Consider the following 21,037-nt stretch of genomic DNA (forward strand, 5'->3'; position numbering starts at 1 on the left):
TGTTAGGCAACATAACTGCGCGAGTATAATTTTAATATGACCGGAAAAAAATGATTTAAATTGCCATGAAAATGCAATAGATTGTCCGACAATCCCCTGAAGGAATTTAAAGTCCACCCCTGGCGGCTGTAATATGATATCTGAATACATTTTAACGAGATGGATACCATTTTGTAGAATAGTTGTCCAGGGAATTGGTGAAACGCAACAGAGCAAAACCGATAGAGCCCAGGGGCAGCATGCTGCTCAGCCACTCCGTGATAGTATGTCTGGAATGGCTTTTTAATACGCTGCCTTTTAAAATGCAGTAAAAAGCTGACCCCCATACACATGTCATTTTTAAAGCACTTAAATTAACATAATATACTTGTGATTAGTATTTTTCAAACCTTGAACTACAGCAAAGTGCCGAGCATTGTCAAACATACAGGCCACGTTTGCCATTCAAAAGCCAAGAACAAAACCTTCATAATTGACATTGAAAATATTTAACGAGTCCAAAACATGTTTTCTTCCTTTTAACAACAACATTCCTGCTATTTACCCTTTTCATTTAGTGTTTAACTGAGGGTTGTGATTAGCATTGTGGGCCTTGTTTGAACCCTTCAACCATATCCCAGATTGAAATGTTGCAACACACCAAATGCCTAAAGTAGGTCAGAAGTTCAGCTATTTGGGAGGAGAGGCATAGGATGCAGATGGGTTTCAAGTGTGAAATTAAGGAAATCTCTGAGGAAATGGGAGAGAGACCCAGAAGGAGAGAGAATAGCTTGAGTTATAAAGCAAGAGGAGAACGAAAAAGGGGACGTAAGCTTGATTTAATTTCAATTGATCCATTTTGGTTTATTTTTGGAAAGGAATAGGAAATATTTGTGGGTAATTGTCCTGAGACAGGATGAGTCAGGATGACCGTTTTGGAATGGAAGATGCAACTATTCATTTAGCAGACCCACTTTGATCCAAAATGACTTATGGAAGTAGCAGGTAGGGACACCTACAGGTAGAGTATGGGGACTTGGGGACTGAATGCAGTAGCTTTCAGCTGGAACTGTCAGCCAAGTTCCTCCAAAACATGTCATTAATTATCCGCTTGTGTCTCCTCTGTGCTTACGGTTGGGTCAAGTAGGATAACATCTGTGGTAAACAAGGCATCGTAGTGACAGTAGAGTGAACAGGAAGCCCACATCATCAGAGGATAAGTTATGTAGACCTTAAAGGATCCAACACAGAGGGCAGCAACAGGAAGATCACTACAAATAGATTTGGGGATCAAGGAAAAAGTCCAAAATAGTACTACGACCTTGCACCCGTTTGTCAGAACACAGGGGATTGCCAGGAATCAGAGAAGTACATCATTGATGTTTTTATAGTTCAATAGTTCAAATGTACAAATAGCCTATTATGGAGCTCAAAACTGTTAAGTATCACGTATTATTTCATGGTTGTTATTCTTCAGATTTTGTTAATTTTTTCATTCCTTTGATTTTTTTTCTATCTAAAAATGTTACTTGAACACGCGTCTGCCCAAGCTTCTTGAGTAAAAATGTTAAGTGAGAGAGGGTGTTGTCAACACATCAATGAGTTTATTGGTGGCATAGGGAACATCCTGTGATGAGATTAGTATGGGAGAGGGCACAGGAGAAGGAGACTGGGGGGGGGGGAGGGGGAGGGGGGGGGGCGAAGGGGGAGTCTTCGAACGGTGTAGACACTAGGAGGAGAGATACTGAGTATAGGAACAGACTCAGAATAAAAAAAACTCATTCAGAGATGTGCGCAGTGAATTTAAAATGAGGTGGGCTGGATGTGGGTTGACTTTGCTTTGTTGCTGGGCTGAGGCATAGATTCAGGTCAAACAAGGGCAGCGGGAAGAAGTGGGCAGCTTGCGGCTTGTCTTTGGAGGTGGACGCTGCGGTTGTGCGGGAGCACCAGCCGTTATCTGGGTCTATGGTGATGGGGGACAGCAGCCTTCCAAGTCTTCCACAAATCTTTACTGCCAGCCTGCAGTGTACGTGTTTAATACGATCTGTATTGGCAATTGTGTCGTATTCAAATAAAGTACCAGATTACAGAGAGAACAGAGATATTCGTGAATTGCTAGTGTCTCCACATCCTAGGCTAGGGGCAGCAGATGGCTACTGAAAACATATTATTATCATTATTAATAATAATAATAGAATTAAGAATCACATAGTGAGCAAGATACATTATTTGTACTACCGTGCCGTGTTCGCACTCCCCAGTGAGTACACAAACACAGACTAATTGATAACATCTGCATGACAATTTATCACATCATAGGCAAATATTTACAGTTTTTTTGGCCAGCTACACTGAAACTAAATGAAAACAGCGGCGATATTTTTTATTATGGATTTACCGTGGTTTACTTCCCTACATTTAGATGCAAATCAGTTCATGACTCAGACTTATTGTCCCCTGGCCCAAACTGTACTCTAGTGGAGGCCCCGGGCACGACAGTCGAACAAGTTCGTGCCCTCTTGCGGCAGAAAGGACCTTTAATTTAACCCGGTATTAATGCATTCACCGTTTCTTAATTCATTGCAAAACAAAAGCCCGTTTTACATGTACAGATCAAAGTTGTTCCCAGTGAACTTATGAATGGACTTATTATTAATTCATGAATAGAGAGGGAGAGAGAGAGAGAGAGAGAGAGAGAGAGAGAGAGAGAGAGAGAGAGAGAGAGAGAGAGAGAGAAAGAGTCATTCATGACAATCGCTTAGTTAAATCAGACACACGAATCCAACAAACACGGCGTGTTTAAAAAAAAAAAAAGAGAGCCCGTGTCTTGTCTTGTCTCTTGTGTGTTTACCATAGAGGAGGGAGAGCTGCGTGTGTGTGTGTGTGTGTGTGTGTGTGTGTGTGTGTGTGTGTGTGTGTGTGTGTGTGTGTGTGTGTGTGTGTGTGTGTGTGTGTGTGTGAGTGCGCACACACACACACACACACACACACACACACACACACACGCACACACTACAGGCAGTGACCTCACTAGCGCCATATTAAAATGCTCCTTCCCCTTCCACTCGCACAGAGCCAGCAGCAGCAGCAGCTAACCGCTAGCTCGCCACAGTGTGCCGCCGTCTGCTGCATCCAGAACATTGTCAGGGGGGGCGACGACATGATGGACATTGACTCACTCCAGGAAGCGCTGAAAGGTCATTAGAATACATACATCGGCGGACGTTTTGTGTGTCCGGTGGCTCGTCGTGTTATTATGATGCTGGATAAACCTTAATGCGGGAGGTGGTGGTGGTTGGGTGGTGGTGGGTGGCGGTGAGGACGGGGGAGAGGGAAAAACTACGAATGTTTTAGCTCGCAAGGCTAGTGGTGTTAGCCTAGCCGAGCCGAGCTGCCTGGCCCGGCTGCTACACACAGTGTCAGGCTAATGCTAATGCTAATGCTAATGCTAAAGCTAATGCTAAAGCTAATGCTAATTCGCGAGCCCCTTTTACGGAAACGACCCAGTGGTGTTAGCCTCCTGGGCTATGTAGCTTAATGCTATTTGGTTGGAAGGTTGGAAAGGGAAAAAAAGGAAGAAAGAAATGGGTCTTTTTCCTCCTGAATATCAACATTCCCCGCCGTGCATTGAACGCCTTTGAACCGCTTGAGAACCGTCACGGTGACGGTGTCGGTGGTGTTCGTGTGACGGGAGGCAGAGCCTCACTGTTGTCGTCTATTTTACACTTTGTTGGGCATTGCTGCTGGCCGGCTAAACCAGTTGATTTAGCTCCTCTTCCTAGCCATGCTAAAACAGAATCAGAATCAGCCGACCCTTTTTAGTGAACTAGTAGATGTACTACTACTACTACTACTAACCGACTAGTCTAAGCAGTTACTACACCGGCCTGTAATGTGTCACCGGTGCTGTTAAACAATCAATGACATGGCTGTACCTGGTTATTTAGCCGTCTTGCATAATGCCCTGCCATTCATGTAATAATAGCTGTGTAAGTGACTCCAGCTTAGAAGCACATTCATTTCGCTTTAAGCGACTGTAGATGCATTTCATTTGAACAATTTTAAACCGTGCACTTGTATATCGAGGTGCAATTGGCTCTTTTGTTTACTAACGTTTTGGCTTATTTGTTTATTTTCACTCTGCAGACTTCGATAAGAAAGGAAAGCAAGAGACCTTTCCTCTTCTGGAGCAGTTTCTTTGCCATATCGCCAAGACCGGAGAGACCCTGTAAGTGTTTACCTTTACCACAATTATGGATTCTCATGAGCAAAGAAAAATAAGTGACCACATCCCTACTGACATTATTGACAAGGCTACCTGTTGATGTCAACAAACTTAAAATGACAAGTTAAATGTAAATATTGAGCCTTGTATAGCATTTCTTAATGTGTAACTTTTTTGTTTTTCATTTATAATAAAACCGGTTTCTTTTTTTTTTCTTTTTTAAACAATTCCACAATATTTCCTGGTATACTTCGAAACACGGTTATGCCTCAATTGTTTTGGGTTTTAAAGCATAGTCAGAAAAACAGACAAGCACACTCTACATATGAAAATTAGAATGTTGCTATGTTAACTCTTGCTGTTTGCTACTAGGGAGTGTGTAATGCACAAATGGTGGTTGAAATGCCTATCCTACATGTCAGACAACATTTTTACACGCAGTGTTTACCGGCTGACTAGAGGACATGGCGGCATCTACTTGACTAAAGTTACTCACTGTGACCCCTCTGTAAAAAAAGATTTGCGGCGGGCATCATATAACATGTCTCATTATCAGAGTTTGAAATCTAAATCACTTTCAAAACGTGCTATAAACAGTTTGTCTGGCTATGTCACACAAACAAGATCAGCAAATCAACATTTGTTACGAGATGTTGGGGGTAGCATTCTAGGAGGCAACTTTTACCAAAACTTGTCTCCCAATTGCAGCTATGCAAACACTAGAAAGCTGGGTTTCAAGTCCCTTTTGTCTGTACCGTTCTCCTCCTAGGGTTCAATGGCCTCAGTTCAAGAACTACTTCCTGTTCAAGTTGGAGAAGGTTATGGAAGACTTCAAGGCCTCGGTACCCGAACAGAGGGGCCCCGCCAACCCCAACGTGGAGTCGATCCCGTTTGAGGACATGAAGGAGAGGATACTGAAGATAGTGAAGGCATATAATGGGTGGGTACAAAGCCGCCCGTGTCCATTTCTGCATGGTAATTGTACACTACGCTGAGACATGTATTTGGAAGTTGGCGTACGTCTGTGCCAGTTTGTACATGTGTCATATTAGGTGATGGTAGGGCAACTGGTTGTTTGAAGTGGCTATCAGTGTTGGGTGTTTTTATTTATTAAAGGCTTACTTAAAAGTAATACAGGCAAGATTTTCTGCTTAATATTAACAACTTGTTTATTTTAAAGATGATATTCTTTAAAGCTGACTGAGTTTTTTCTTTGGTTGGATCCTTTACACTTGCCTTAGTACCTGGGTACTTTAAACTGAGAGAGAATAAGTTCAGAAATGGCTTTAAAAGAAAAAACACTTTAATGCTACTTCTTTGTTTACGTGACCGTGGGTGGGAACCGAATGCTAATATGTCTGCAGTACATTTTGGGTAGGACGCATCCACAAGGAATGCATCCTCCACATCTGTGTTGTGAAATGTGATTGGTTATTTAATTGCCTTTCATGTCTCTGCCGACATGAAAGGCTTTGACCTCCTTCGCTTGGTATGCTTATCGTCTCCAAACCTCAGACGAAGCCTTATGATTGAACCTCTTTTAAAGAAATGCCACCACTCGTTGCTCTTTTAATGTTCAATCTAGACCAGACCAACCATCATAACCACCTGTTCCTGCTCTTATCTGCCCAAACACTCAAAGTAGAGGGTAAAGAAGCCAGAGTGTAGAAATTCTCAAGTGGAGGAGGGGCGGCGGGGGAATAGTCTCCAACCATGAATGCACAGAATTATTTATAGGCTAGCCTCTTAATATATAACCTAAATTCATATTAAAGCAGTTCCCCCTTCAAATGTATTCCCCCCCCCAAAGCTTAGGCCATCCTTAAAAAATATTTTTGTTTGCAGTAACAACCCCCCCCAAAAAAAGGGTCGGTAGGGAGGGCAATATTCTTTTTTTCAAGATTCAGCGTAAAAAAAAAAAGTAACATTTTGGTCATGGTGATTACATGGGTATAAATTTAAAGAAATTTGCATATTGTGATGTCACTGACTGAGTGTCCAACCTGTGCGTTCAGACACACCATTTGAAAACCATTCTGATGCAGGTTATATAGACCACGGTCACCGACTTGAGGGGAGAAGGGGTGGGTAAAGCACAGTTCTTCCAGAACTTTATAACCACGTTATAGTGGTGTTGAGATATTTCAATGCATTTTTTTAAAATGTATTGCCACTGTGCCCGAAACCGTATAACATCATAACAGACAAGCGCGAACCAGACAGTGAATGAAGTGAAGCGAACGTGTCGTAGAGTTCGTAGCGTGACATGCGTAAACCATGTGAAAGCAATGGTGTAAACATAATCATAGGTGAAGCCACAGGTTTTTATATAAAAGAACTGTGTGTGTGTGTGTGTGTGTGTGTGTGTGTGTGTGTGTGTGTGTGTGTGTGTGTGTGTGTGTGTGTGTGTGTGTGTGTGTGTGTGTGTGTGTGTGTGTGTGTGTGTGTGTGTGTGTGTGTGTGTGCAATTTATATTCACAATACTTACAAAAATATAATTAATAGTGTTTTATTGTATTTGCATTAGTTGTTTGTAGAGAAAAAAACCCCGCAAGTTTACAACCGGTAAGTCGGTCGGACTAAAAGGGAAAGAATATATATATATTTGGGTAGGTGCTAAATTGACCAAGTACGTCTCGCTGCGACCTGCGGGAAGGCGGGGCGTGACATCACGCCCTGCCCACATCACGGGCGAGTGCATTCTGGGAACTCCTCAAATCATTCATTGTGCAGTAGTGAAATATTTTATGTTAAGGCCTAGCTAATCTAAGTCAGGTTAGGGTTAGCTGCTAGTTAGGGTTAGGGGTTAGCTGCTAGTTCAAGAGGACGTATTTTCAAGAAAGACGTATTTTTCTTCTTCTGTTGGTTTTATATGGGCTACGCAATCCCAGAATGCACTCGCTCGTGATGTGGGCGGGGCGTGATGTCACGCCCCGCCTTCCCGCAGGCCGCAGCGAGATGCTTCTCAAATTGACCGGGTCGGTCGGGTTATGGCAAACAGAAATATTTTTAAGGATTGGCCCTAATAGACACAAGCTTTTTATTATATCTAATTCCAACCGAAGATCCATTGTTTTTTTGTTTTTTTTAGTCCGACCGACGTGCCTGTTGTAAACGGTTAAGACAGACCGGTTTTCTTTTTCTTTTTTACTATTCTCACATATTAAAGAAAAAAACGGAAGGCACCCACTATTTCCTGACTGGGTCACGTAGCGTTGCATATTTGAGCAAACAATGGAGGGTTTTCTTCATGTCTGTATGGCTTGCCTGTTGTCTGCTTCCAGAATCCCATTCACAATCCAGCGCTTGTGCGAGCTTCTCACAGAGCCCAAGAGGAACTACACAGGAACAGATAAGTTCCTCCGAGGTATAGAGAAGGTGTGTGTCCTCTTCAGCCTTTTTTTATTATTCCCAATTCTCTTATCTTATCATTGTTATCCTGTCATCTTATAATTATACATCTGAAATGTATCTGTGCTTTTATAAAATTGTGTGCTAAACATTCTATTTGTATTTGTTGTTTTGCAACAAATAGCTCTATATAAATGGCCTTCTTGATCGTATCTAAAACCTTGTCCGCTCGTCTCTGTTTGTGTGCAGAATGTAATGGTGGTTAGCTGTGTGCATCCGACCTCTGAGTAAGTGCTGTTTTGAAATCGGTGAATTCCAGAACATGATAATGAACTTGCTGGTGGCACATCAAGGGGTTGATTTATTAACAAGCAAACTTTTGCAGGAAGAATGGCTGCAGTGGAATAAGTAGAATGAATGGAGTGATGCTCCCTGGGAACACGTCAGCCTTCACAGAGAGGTAATCGATGGCCACAAGACCTGTACCTTAAATTGGCAAAATGACAAATGACGGTTCTATTGGTTAGTCAGATACCCTTAGAATACCTGCACACACTGCTCCAACAATCAGTGATGTATTGAAAAGATTGATCAATGATTAAAACATATTTGGGTGCCAAAATTGCCTCATCCAAAACTCAACAATAGTAAATATCCTCTAACGATTAACAGTTCCATGGGGTTTCTCACACTCTGATAAGACTTGTTGAATTGTTTTTTTTATGTGCCTCTATTCAACTTATGTTATGCAGTTCCACTGAACTACTTGTGTTTTCTACGGTCGCGTTTGTCAGGAAAGTGAACGGACCCGGGACTCCGCGACCACTGAACCGACCGAAGATGTCTCTGGCCAGCTCACTAGCAGCCAACGGTCTGCCAGACAGCACCGACAACAAAGACTCGGAACTGGACCAGGAGGACGACAAGGAGTCCAGGTAACTGAAGAGGTTGTGTGTTCACGCAACAGTGAATCTCTCCTCTGTGTTACGCCAACGGGAACTTACAGTTACTACCCCACAATGGTTCTGTGGACTTGACTCTCAATCCAGTGACGTACATTTTTGTTAGTAAGGGTTAATAAGTCCTACTTTCTTGAAGCTGGCCTTCGGTGGCGTAGCCTTTAATTTTGTTCGGCTGAAAGTCATTCAAATATGGTCTACAGTGCTTCTATATCCATATATATCCTATATTTAATTTGGTTAAAATAATGCATAGGATGTTAATATTTTTTAAACCGAAGATGTTGACAGAGAATTTGAGTCGCCTTGAAGCGAAACCTTCATTTGTTGGAAACCCTTCAACGCATAAGATCCCTTGATTGCCATTGTTGCATCATGCTTTATCCTTCAAATACTTGGCTAGATAAGGTTGAAATTTAAATGTGTGAATTTCGTTATTTACCCGAACATGGTTCGTAATCTTGCTGTGACTTTGCTTTGGTTGACGAGAGGCAGACTCTTACATTGTTTAAATCGGCCATACCCGCATGTCTTAAGCATACCTACTGTATTTTGTAGTTATTGTAGTTATTTTACCCCAAACCCCTCATGGATTATTTTAAGCCAATTTATTCTTTAAACAGCACTTTACTGGAGACACTTGATTAAAATCATGAGCCTCTGGCTCATGATTAGCAAGTAAAATCAAGTTGAAGATTTGTTATTTTTGAATGAGTCCCAGATGTGACGTAAGCGTTAATGATAATCACTGTAAAGTGGTTTCCCCAAAGAAACGGGCCGGCTGTGTGGTTCCAAATGAATTTCATATCATCCTAGCAAATCATATCCTACATAAGTGCACTGACTCGAATCCAAACTGAAAGTGCAGTACTTTAAACCTGTCTGTTAGGGCTGGGCCTCTTCTGTTTTTTTTTTAATGTCTTACTGCTGCTTAACAGGTTTATCATCAAACTCCTTCTAGATCCACTGGGCAGACGGTTATACCTGCTGACACGTTTATTATGACTCGATCAGTATCAACGTGATCGGCACACCTCTGTACTAGGGGTGTAAAGATACACTAAAGTCACGGTTTGGTACATTCCTCGGTTTTTAAGTCACGGTTCGGTACGTTTTTCGGTACAGCAGTTTTTATTATTTTATTTGTATTAAACAATTTGATTTGGATTTATTAAATTGTATCAATCAAATGCCTTACACAAATGAAAAGACATCAAATACAATTGAGGATAAAAACACAACAAAGTCCTGCAGTCGGTTGCACCAGCAGAACGTAAAGCCGATCATACGTTCGGGTGTAAAGCTCGCCTTAACCCTACGCTCGACGTAGCTAGTTTCAAACTAAAGGTGTTCTAAATTTTGGTTGCACCACCATAACTTAAGTTTTAACGTTATTAGTAGTGCGTAAATTGTACCAGTGTCGCATTTAATGACGTTTAGATAATTTCAAGCCAATCGTTGACAGCAAACAATGTAAACAGGAAGTAGCTGCTACCGGCAAGTTTCCACCTTATCCAAGTGAAGACGCGTTAGCACCCAAATGAGAGGGTGAACAAAACAGTTCCACAGTCATTTATTCTCTAAAATTGACTTGGGCGTGAGGTTAAGCTATTTGATGGCGGATTTTTATAATAAATTGCAGGTCATTGCTGCTTTGTATGCTATTCGTTGTGTGAGAGTTTTTGTCTGAGTTAGCCTCTACCTGGCTTTGTATGGCTATGCATTGTATTGGTTTGTACGTGGGCCGAAACCAAAATCACGCATATAGATCTACATCATCATACTGATGAAATGGATCGATACCGTCACGGACAATCCGTTCCCGACGCAAACCGCGTTGAAGCTCCTCTTCCCATTGCTCAAAACGAATAGCCGTCTTTGGTATTTACCGGTCTTTATCGTTAGAATGGAACTTACACCAGCTAGGGGAGGGGAGGTGTAAAATATAAGTTATTAACTTAGTGTTGCGTTGAAACTATCTGCTTGGTGCAACTGCTATTTTTTTAGTAGAGTGTAAAGTCGAACGTTTGGGCAATTTACGTTCACCGTAGTCTATGTGGGACCTTACGTTCTGCTGGAGCAATCAGCTGACTTATTTCCATCGTGGTCCTCAACACAAAACATCAGGACAAGACACTCAGAGTGTGTGATCATCAATAAAAACTGAATTCTAAAAAAGAAAAAAATAGTTTTGGTACGTACCGTCCTACTCTGTACGCATGGAGACCTTTTGTGCGTTCCGGCTCAAACCCTTTTTTTTGTGAAACGTGTTTCCCAGCGAGGTGTCGGAGTCGGGCAGCCTGGGCAGCTCGGTGAAGAACAAGCACCAGGACGAGGACGACGACGAGGAGGACATGGAGTCGGAGCAGCACGACGTCAAGAGGCTAAAGTTCAACAAGGAGGAGGAGTACGACGAGGAGGAGGAGGACGACGAGGAGGACGACGAGCAGGAGTCGGACACGCTCAGAGACCTGCACACGTCGGGGTGCTCCTCGAAGGAGGCCGAGGCCATGGTGCAGGAGAAGGACGAGGACGAGGACGACGAGGAGGACAACGTGGCCTCCAGCAGCGCGGGCTCCATCGAAGAACAAGGTAGGGTGGTTCCGTGACACGGTCCCGCTTGAGCGGCGTTGAACCAGAGTTGAACCAGAGTTGAACCTAGTTGTAGTGAGGTGGACCCATTCGGGGGTAGACGTCATGAACTTTTGTACGAATAATTACGGGCGATGCTCCGTTGGCACTGTGGCAGAATTTTGCTAGATGTAACGAAGACCTAATTAACGCACCAGAAGTGTAGATGTTATTTTTAGGGCTATGTTGCTGATGTTACTATTTTTAGTCACCAAATAAAATGTTGGTAGACTGAAATTCGCCCACATGATTATTAAAACGGAGTCTACGGAGCCTTCAAAAAAAATAATTATACCTTTTACATAATTAATGTTATTCCTGACACAATACAGCTTTTCACTCGAATATGGTCCCGGAAAAGAATGGATTGGGAAGTGTTTTCTTTCCTTATGAAAGAAAGGCAAGTGATTTGTCTGACCACAAGTTGGTCCAACGAGTGCACAACGAACCACCCCACTGACCAGAACTGGACAGCCCTAGTTACTGATGTATATTAGGGATGTGAATAACTCAAATTTTTCATGGTCGAATAATCAGTGGGTGGTATGAACGAATAATCGATTATTCGATGTGTGCCGACATTCACAAAGGCAGCCATGGACCATCGGCAAGAAATCACTTAATATCTTAAACGCAAAAAAAAACAACCTTTAACAGTGATCAGTGTTTGTGTTGTAATAGTGCTACAGAACCAACATTAGTTCCGTCCGTTAATTCTTGTTTATTTGAATGGGGAAAAAAATGTTAACGGTCCAAAAGTTAAAAATCGACTTTGACCCTCGGGAACGAATAATCGAATAATGGAATATTACCATCCCTAATGTATACTGATAAGATCACCAAGTGATGCCAGTGCTTTGGCTAGAAGCCCGCCACTCGTGAAACAAAGTCTAATTCACCGCACGGCGTTGAATTAAGACACCAAAGCTGTCAAACCCTATGAACCCGTCTGTCTACCTCCCTCCGCCCCCCCCCCCCCTCAGAGCCCAGCAGTAGCACGCAGGCGGAGATGCCCGCCGCCGACCCGGGTCACGAGGAGCAGGCGGAGAGGGAGGTGCCGTGCGGCTCCCAGGAGGAAGGCAGCAGTGACATGGACCAGACGGAGCAGCAGGCGCCCGCCGGCACTCCGGACGACGGCGGGGGGGCCGACACCAGCAGGGACAGCGACGACGGCGGCGCCAGCGACCCGGTCAGCAGCAGCAGCAGCAGCAGCAGCAGCAGCGCCGCCAGCAGCAGCAGTAGCAGCAGCAGCAGCAGCAGCAGCAGCGTGGTGGAGGAGAGCAGCAGCACCGCCGCCGAGGTCCGGGAGGAGGAGGGCGCCCCGGCCCCCTCCAGCAGTACCCCCGAGCCCCCTACAGAGGGCGCCGCCACGGAGGGCGCCAGCTTGAACACTGGGACCAGTGACGAGCCCATGGACCAGGACTAGACTAGACTCCTGGAAACCCGTGAGACCATTCACAAAAAACAACAACAACAACAACAACAACAACCACCCTGTGTGTCTGTGAGTCCAGCTTGGGATGAAGGGCAGCTTGTCTGCTAATTGAGGCCAACGCCGTGTCTTGCTTTTGTGGGCGTGCCCTCCAGAATGCAGCCTGGCATTAATGTGGGCGTACAAACACATTTTTTTATTTCTTTCTTCTTTTTTTTTACCGGAAAGGTGTTTTTTTTTTTTTTTTTTTTTTTTTATATATATATAATTATTCTTACTACTTCTTCTGTTCATTTAAAAAATTTCCTTGAAGGTCGTTTGTCTCTGAGCTGTGCGTTCTGACAACCTTGAACTCCCCCTTGGATAGTTATTCTCCTCGTTGTCGTCGTTTCAACACTGGGCAGTTCGGATACCGTGTTATTCTGCTACTTTAATCCTTTCCCCCCCCCCCCGGTCCCCGTCCCCCTCTCCCCATCTTTAAACGGTCCTGCTGTTTTTGGAACCGAATGGAAGACTGGTTTTTTTGGAAGACTTAAACTTGGTTAGCGGGCCCACAGGACGGGAACAGACAGACCCCACTCCAGCCATCACTGCAGTTTGAGCTTATAGGAGAGGTTTACTAGCACCGTCAACATCACGTTCATCAACCGAAGCACACGGCGGGCACCACCACCACAGGCTTTCCGGAAGATGCATTTCCCTACCTCCCCATCGTGTCCTTCTACACATAACTAACCTTATGTTTGTCAGTGATCCGTAATCCCGCCCCCAGTGAAGAATGCTACTGAAATGCCCTTGGCAGGCCTCTGTTGTAAGGTATATACATTTTTGAATGCAAAGACCCCCCCCCCCCCCTCCCAACCCTATAATTATAATTTATCGGATCATTTCTTTTTTTTTTTTTGTAGTGTTTTATTTTTATTATTGTAATTTTTGTCTGCCCGTTCTAATGTCCAAAACCAGCTGTACGTACAAAGAGGACTTTCTGCTTACTTTGTATTTGTGATGTCCCCATGTTATTCTCACACACGGATATCCAGAGCAGTCACTGCGTTACAGTTCCACGCCTGTTTCTGCAGCTGTACCTTTTTGATATTTAGAATTTTAAATTTCTGTAAAGTAGATTTTTGTAGATTGTAATACGGTATGTGTTCACTGCCTTTGTGAAACCATATATAATAGTATAATTTCTGTGTATACTCTGAATGCTCCTGATTTCAATGTGGTATTCAGAAACGGCAATAAATGTTAACATTTTTAATACTTTTTGTCTGGTCTTGCATGCTTGTCCGTAATGTGATGCTCCTACACATACAGAAGTCAGAAGCTGCTTCTGGGAACGCTGAATCTCTGTTCTTCTCTCATGCTGGGGGAAACCTTTTGCAAGGTGATATCATTCATTGGCCCTGACTGCCCTGAAGCTCCCCCTTCGTCCAATCCCATCGACACATGTTTCTGGACATTCCTTCATTAGAACTTCAGTTTGTTGCCCCCAGCCCCTTAACAAAGATGCCCTAGTGGTGTGTGTGATGTGAGGAAACTAGCTCCGTTGGCAGAACATGGTATGAACACTGCAGACATGGTTAACAGGGCTTGATTTCTACTGGGGCTGTCCATGCCAAGAATGTGTGTGCCCTGCTCTGGTATTGGGATGTTTTGGTCAACCCAATTTGTGTGTGTGTGTTGTATAGAACCCCTCGGTTCATTTTAGATTTCCAAGGGGCGTTATCAACATGCACAGAATGGGATGGGGGCCAGACGCATATGCCAGAGCAAATAAATCATGAGTTTGGAAGATGTGCCTGGTTCCTAGGCTAATGAAATGCACAAGCAGAAAACGCTGCAAAAATTTGTAATCTATTCAAAATAGACAAAACGAAATGTCAGCCCACATCTGTTGAACATCGCTTTTAGCTATAAGACTATATTTGTCTTTAAAGGCACATAGTCAATCGACAAATACCTTTTAAAGAGTCCATGACCGTCTCATGCTGCTCCATCTCCGCACCAATGACCTAAAAGGTGAATCTTAAACTTGGCTTTAAACACCAGCCGACAGGCGGTGTCTCTCGACTGCCGAAATTTGCTCACATGATCTGCAGGGAAACCACGGGGGGGACTTGGACCGTTCCACGCTGTGGGGGGACCATAGGAGGCCTCGTTTGAACATTACCCAGCTTTGAAGTCCCATCTCTGGGGAAATAAGATGGTGAGTCACTGGGGGGGGGGGGGGGGGGGGTGGATTTAAAAACATATGCTGCTGCTCTGCATCAAATGACTGAATTTATTCCACCGCTGCTTTGTTCAATGAAACTGGATATGCAGAGGAGAGGGCTCTGACCTGGAGAGCTATCTGGCAGACTTGTCTGATCGTCCTTTACTGTCTGCTTTGCGGCACAGATCCTTGTTCAGGGTCTTCAATGGTAATTAAAGCGAGTGATGCAGGGAGATTTGTTTTAAACTCAGAGGGTTCATATTCATATTTTACCGCTGAGTGTGAGGGCTGGACTTGATCTCTCTGCCATACGTCTTTGTGGAAAATCCCATTTGTGATTTAGTTGGACTTTGAAAGAGCTTGTAATGACTATTTGCCCTCACACCTGTTGGAGAAATAGTGGCTCTTTAAATCTATAATAAGGAGTCCTGTATATAAAGTGCAAAGATAAGATTACACACACACACACAAACACATACACACAAACGGAAGCAAGATAATTGCGCAGCAACTACAACACCATAACTTAAGTTATTGTTCACCGAGACGAGAACAACAAGATTGAACTGGCTGGGCATTTTTATCTATTTTTCTTTTCTTTCTTTGCCTTGTGCTCGATATAAACAGCTATAAACAGACTCCTAGGAGGTTGATTGGTTGCCCAGCTACAGGTCATGCTCGTGACTGTCTTTCACTTTTTCATCTCGCTCACACAACATGCCGATTGGTCAATTCCTCTGTATCTGAAGAATCCAGAATCAAGACTCGATCCTACAGAAAAAGGCTATACCTTCTAGGCATGACCGGACATGTTTCTCTGTCCGGCCTTCTTAATGTCATAACAATTAGGGTTCATCTTCTCACTGTTTGTTTGCTGCACGCACATGAAAGGATGACCTCTGACCTTTCCACCTCACCTCATCTGCACAATTACCAACCGTTATTGTGCAGTGATCAATGCCGAATCAGCAGAATCTGTGCTTTGGCCCAAACTTTATCCCACTACTATATGAAGCCTGGGAAACCGACATAATTGTACATTCCCCAAAACTCCCTGCAGTATAATCTCTGGCTGTCCATCTGGTTCTGTAATATAGCGGGTAGTCCCCATGCAGTTAAAGCATCAACTTGTAGCACCGTTTTTTCAAAAGCATGGCCGGAGGACTCATCAACGCAATTGAAATGAAAATTTCAGGGGAAGCCGTATGGGGCTTCTTGCAGTTCCCCAATCACCATGACAGTTTGAACGTGTGTACCGAGTTAATTAATTTCTAAGCCTATTTGTTAAATGTGAGAAGACTTGGCCCACTCTGTGCTGCCTGTGTAGTTTTATCAAAGTCACGACTGGGCCCCATGCTGGTCCACTCATCCCACGAGTAGGACGTCGTAAAGGAGAAGAAATTAAAGATTGGCGAGGAGTATTGCGTAACAAATCAAGCTAATTGGTTCTTCCTTTTTCCTTCTTCGGCCTATTATCGTGATGGACTTCTAGAACTAATAGCATTTAAAATTTCGGGAAGAGTACTCAAAAGAAATCACTGTGAGTAAAGATAATTAGAAGTTTAACTAACTATCAAAAGGGATATTTTGGGGGGGAATATCTCCAATGATATAAAAGCTCACCAAATCACCATGGGGAATTCTACCATTCTACCATTGTCCCATCAACTTTTATCAAGGCTGTCACACAACTCAAGTTAAGGCTGTTCAAATGCTCAGAAAACTTCAAGGGCAGGGACGTTTTTCTTACCACATTCATAAAGATCCAGACAATGCTGAGAAAAATGTTATCATTTTAGAGGAGCTTTTGGCCTTGAAATTGAAATCATAATAGCAGAGCACTCTGCTGGGATCAGCGTATCACCACAGGCATATCTCCATGTCATCCAATAGAGGGTAGTGTTTAGTCTCCCTGCTAGGCGTAATCCCCTGCTGTCAGAGCATGACGACTGGGTTGGAGACCCAGTTGCCAGGCCTTGGCTTTCTTTGAGTGGCAGCTGTGATCCATATATTCAGGACGCTACTGCTCTCTTTTCGGGACTCTAAAACTACCCCCACACACTATGGACCTACTTTGTTTTACATGTAAAACTATCATACAGACCAAGTGCTTTTTTTCAGGGATTGTCTGATTCTGGTGTGAAACAGAACTTTCACACAAGGGTAAACTTTCACCCACGACCCAAATAGTTGCTATGGCACAATTTCCGTTGCTGCTTACAAGGGGTTCCGAACACCCGTTTCAACTTATGATGAATTTCAAAGAGTGAACACAACCTTAGTACTTTAGTAGGTCATGTCTATATCGGTCGCAATCGATGGACTGTCAGTTTTGTTCCCAAAGGTCTCATTAAACTTAGATAGATTCTCCAACACCTATTTCTCATTCATTCTGCCATTCCTACAGGCGTGTCACCTACATCCCATCTACACACTGGGCTTTCGTGAATATGCAGTATAAGATGATTAATTGCAGGGGCAGGATAGTGTTTTATGACACCCATATTATTCTGGAAAAGGTTCTGTGTTTGAATCCCAGAACCTTCTTGAGTATTTAAGAAGCCCTGAGCTTAAATCCTGACATAATGACATGTATGTAAATACATTAATTGTAAGTCCCTTTAGATCAAAGCATCTGATAAACTATCAACAAAATGGCCCAATAAATAATAAACAAGTTGTACACTAGTACTTATCGGTTATTGATTTGATCAGGGTGCAGGGTGCCAGAAGGCTTAGGTGACCAGTATAGTCGCTATAGTGACGGACCTGAGGATCTGAGCAGCAGCAGCAGTAGAGACAGCAGAGAGTGAAGCGCTGTTGTCCTGCGACCAGCCCACTCACACCCTCCTCCTCACCCCACCGACGCCTGGTCGCTACAACGGATGACTGACACCCCTCTATGGTCTGTTCTTCAGAGCACAGAGAACTTCTTACTCCAAACTGTACAAGGGAGGGTCTGTGTTTGTGTGGGTGATTAGGCTGGTGAGGTCTCACACGGCGCTGAAGGTAGAAGGCAGTGTGAGAAATACCATGTCGTCCTATGAAAGGCGAAGAGGGAGGAGGGAGGCGTTTTGGGGTGATGTGCGACGCGGGGGGGGTGGTGGGTGGGTGGGCGGGTGCGAGTAGGGCTGGACAGATGTCCTGCTTTAAAGTCCAGGCGGCTCACACGCATCGCTTCTCTCACCTCAGCTTGTCGCCTCGTCCGTTTGGCAGTCTGTCCATCCGGCTGTTGTTTCTTCCGGGGGGAGATAGCCATCGTTGATGTGGTCAGAAGCGTGTCCTTGTGTACGTGTGTTGGTTCTAGCAGCTGGATGAACGATATGTATTGTATTCATCGGAGCTGGGTGACTCATATTGCAGAGGCAATCCGATCTCTGTGATGTTGTGGAGGACGGACAATGGTCTCCACGTTGGCGGGTGGTGGTGTGGCTGCCTGCTGTGGTGTTGTTTTTTTTCAGGGAGTGTAGAACATTTTACAGGAGGCGGTTCGTCGTGGTAGTGCAAAGATTTTCATGAAAGGGACGTGTTCATGTGTTCATGTGTTCATGTGTTCATGTGTTCATGTGAAAGTCATCAGTGTTTTTTGCGGTGGCACCCTGCATACAGACCTGAGGCCTCAGCCAGGCCGAGCTCCCCAGTAGTCAGATCAGGTTTCTCACGTTGAAACACCACTTAAAAGACATTCCGACCCATTACCTGAGGCTTCTCTTCACAGAAAGTCCCATGTAGAGAGGTGTGTGTATAACAGAAAATCTATTGTCCTTACTTATAGGAGGACCTAGTCCTTCTCAGGAGTGCTTAAGTAACAATGAACGAAGTGCCCTCCCAGGACCAATGAGCTTCCACGGAACACTCTGGCAACTCTGGGCTCGGTCTGCCTGTGGCCACTCTGACTAATGACATTGAGCGGTCTTGGTTCAGACTACCCCGTGTGTTTTTAAAGCCATTTTAGGGGCAGCCTACAACCTGACCATAAAGGAGGAGGGGGGGATACCAATAAAGGTGTAATTAAAGCAATTGCATGTGGCTGGATACTGGCCCAGCAGGCTCTTTGCTGGTAGCTGGTAGCCATGGTGTACATATCAATGTATTGTTGTCTGGAAATCTACCAGGGGACTTTTATTTGATCCCCTTGAAAGTGGGCTTTATTTCCTTCTTCCTTAAATCTCATAAATGTCAAATGGACAAATGAGAGATGTTTGAAGGAGGTCAGTAAGGATGTATTGATCCTCCTCTTGTTCGGGAGAGCGTAAAGGTGACGTGCAGCTGTTGAGAACGCGCCACAGCTCAATGGAGGGGAAATATGAGCCGCGGTGCGCATTTCATTTACAGCACCGATGTAGCAGCCCTATCCGAAGGTCTGATGACGGGCCTTCTCCAACTCTGAATCGATACAGGTTGGAAGCAGAGGGTTCCTAACCTCCACACACAAACACAAACCCACCCGTTTCTTCCAGACATTAGTATGGGAATCGGCCCACACTCTAAGAAGAACCAACCGATGCCATCGCCGCAGATTCATACTGGAAGTACAGAGTCTCTTTCGTGTGTCTCAAGTGATTCCTCCCCCAACGGGGCCTAATTGTCGGAATCCACCCCCTTATTTTCCAACGTGTGAATCATGAGGAAGATGTAAGGGATTATGTATCTTCTGTTGGTTTTTAAATCTATTCTTCTGGTGGACTTTAGTGAGATGCGATTAAACCCCCGGAGAGTGACCCGTCAACAGACACTAATTGTAGCGCATGAAAAACGCCCGCGACTGCCTGGTGATATCCACCAGGGTTTATCACAATGATTGCCGTGATGGATTTTCTTTCTTTCTTCTCATAATCACCACCGTTGGGAAAGCGGGGGATCAGGAGTTGGTCATGATGAATGAGTGGTTGAGGTGACATGTTGAGAATTAAATGAATACAAATGTAAAAATATATACGCGTCATTTTTAGTGGATGCTTTTATCCCGAGTGGTTTCCAACGGTTACCGAATGCGTAGTGAGCATGAGAGGGCCCGAGCTGGAATCAAACTGACCCTGCCGGTCCTCATTTCACGCTCCATTGAGCTTGACCGTAAATGCGTGCTTTTGCTGTAGCGTTTGAATTTACAACACTTACTTACTCGCTGATGAAAATGTAACGGATTACGAGTCGTAGCATTCCTTTCTCTGTAATTTGGTGTCTGTCCACACACACACACAGACACAGACAGATGTGAGGGCACCCTGCCACACAGTCCACGTGTTATTAACACACACACACACACACACACACACACACACACACACACACACACACACACATTCTGAGGCACACACAGAAAGACACACGGGCATGTGATCACACCTAGACCCACAGAGATGCACAAAGATATAGAGACACACTCATCGAGACAAACACACACACACACACACACACACACACACACACACACACAGAAGCGATACACAAAGAAACAAACACACACACAAAAATAAACTCACAAAGATACACAGTAACACAAATGAGCGCACACAGACAGACAGACAGACACAGACACACACACACACACACACACACACACACACACACACACACACACACCCAGCTCCCAGCTATCTCAATGTCAAGGAGAGACTGTTCTGTTCTGTGGCCTCTTCCCCAGGTCTGAAGAACCACAGCGGAGGAGGAGGAGTTCTGCGGGCGCTGGCCAGGTTCCCTCCTCCACGGAAAACGGGGGGGGGGGGGGGTGGGTGTTGGATAAGGGACAACTGAATTCAGCGACAGACCGACCTACTGAGAGCCTACTGTTGTTGACTGAGCCTGGTGACAGGAAGCCAAGGCAGCGTGTACCGCCGCCGCCGCCGCCGCCGCCGCCGCCGCCGCCGCTGTGCGTCCAGTGGAACGACGGGGGGGAAGCAGTTGATGTTGTTGTAGATGTTGCTCCATGGTTCTCTTTGAACCAGACTACGGGCCGGTGGCAGGACGTTACGTAAAGCTACAGACGACAACAGATTTTAAATATTTGTGAATTCTAAATTCTGAATTGATTGCATTTATCAAATCATCCCCGAGATCATTTCACCAAAATTCCAAAAAGCCAAATCGAACGCGTACTAAACGTTTGGAAAGTTACAATCTCTCTGGGACAATGGAACACAACGTCAACCATCAGTCAGTGAGATACTACTCTGCTCCATAGCAGGTTGTTGTTGGCCAGCACTAACCACAGCCCCGTGGCGGTCCTCTGTGACACGCTGTATCCA

At 44.4% G+C, this 21,037-nt stretch overlaps 2 protein-coding genes across 2 annotated transcripts in view; one reads left to right on the forward strand and one right to left on the reverse strand.

The window, feature by feature from the left end:
- Nucleotides 1-3,058: 3,058 nt before the first annotated feature.
- On the forward strand, nucleotides 3,059-13,840 carry ppp4r2b (protein phosphatase 4, regulatory subunit 2b). The gene is made up of 9 exons (XM_084464768.1): nucleotides 3,059-3,176; nucleotides 4,126-4,207; nucleotides 4,974-5,144; nucleotides 7,489-7,582; nucleotides 7,805-7,842; nucleotides 7,941-8,015; nucleotides 8,350-8,490; nucleotides 10,793-11,106; nucleotides 12,129-13,840. The coding sequence occupies exons 1-9, from the start codon at nucleotides 3,140-3,142 to the stop codon at nucleotides 12,569-12,571; spliced, it is 1,395 nt and encodes a 464-aa protein (XP_084320894.1). The 5' UTR covers nucleotides 3,059-3,139; the 3' UTR covers nucleotides 12,572-13,840.
- A 6,292-nt stretch (nucleotides 13,841-20,132) lies between these two features.
- The window catches only part of LOC311338236 (E3 ubiquitin-protein ligase PDZRN3-B-like), a gene marked incomplete at its 3' end in the record, with an annotated part of 14,233 nt that continues 13,328 nt past the window's right edge, over nucleotides 20,133-21,037 (reverse strand). The window contains exons 4-5 of the mRNA XM_084463469.1: nucleotides 20,569-20,769; nucleotides 20,133-20,138 (exon numbers count right to left, since the gene is read on the reverse strand). Coding sequence (XP_084319595.1) covers nucleotides 20,133-20,138; nucleotides 20,569-20,769 — 207 coding nt within the window. The remainder of the gene's footprint in view (nucleotides 20,139-20,568; nucleotides 20,770-21,037) is intronic.

This window comes from Micromesistius poutassou, assembly GCF_964030765.1.
Source record: "Micromesistius poutassou genome assembly, chromosome: 2".
NCBI classification, from domain to species: domain Eukaryota; kingdom Metazoa; phylum Chordata; class Actinopteri; order Gadiformes; family Gadidae; genus Micromesistius; species Micromesistius poutassou.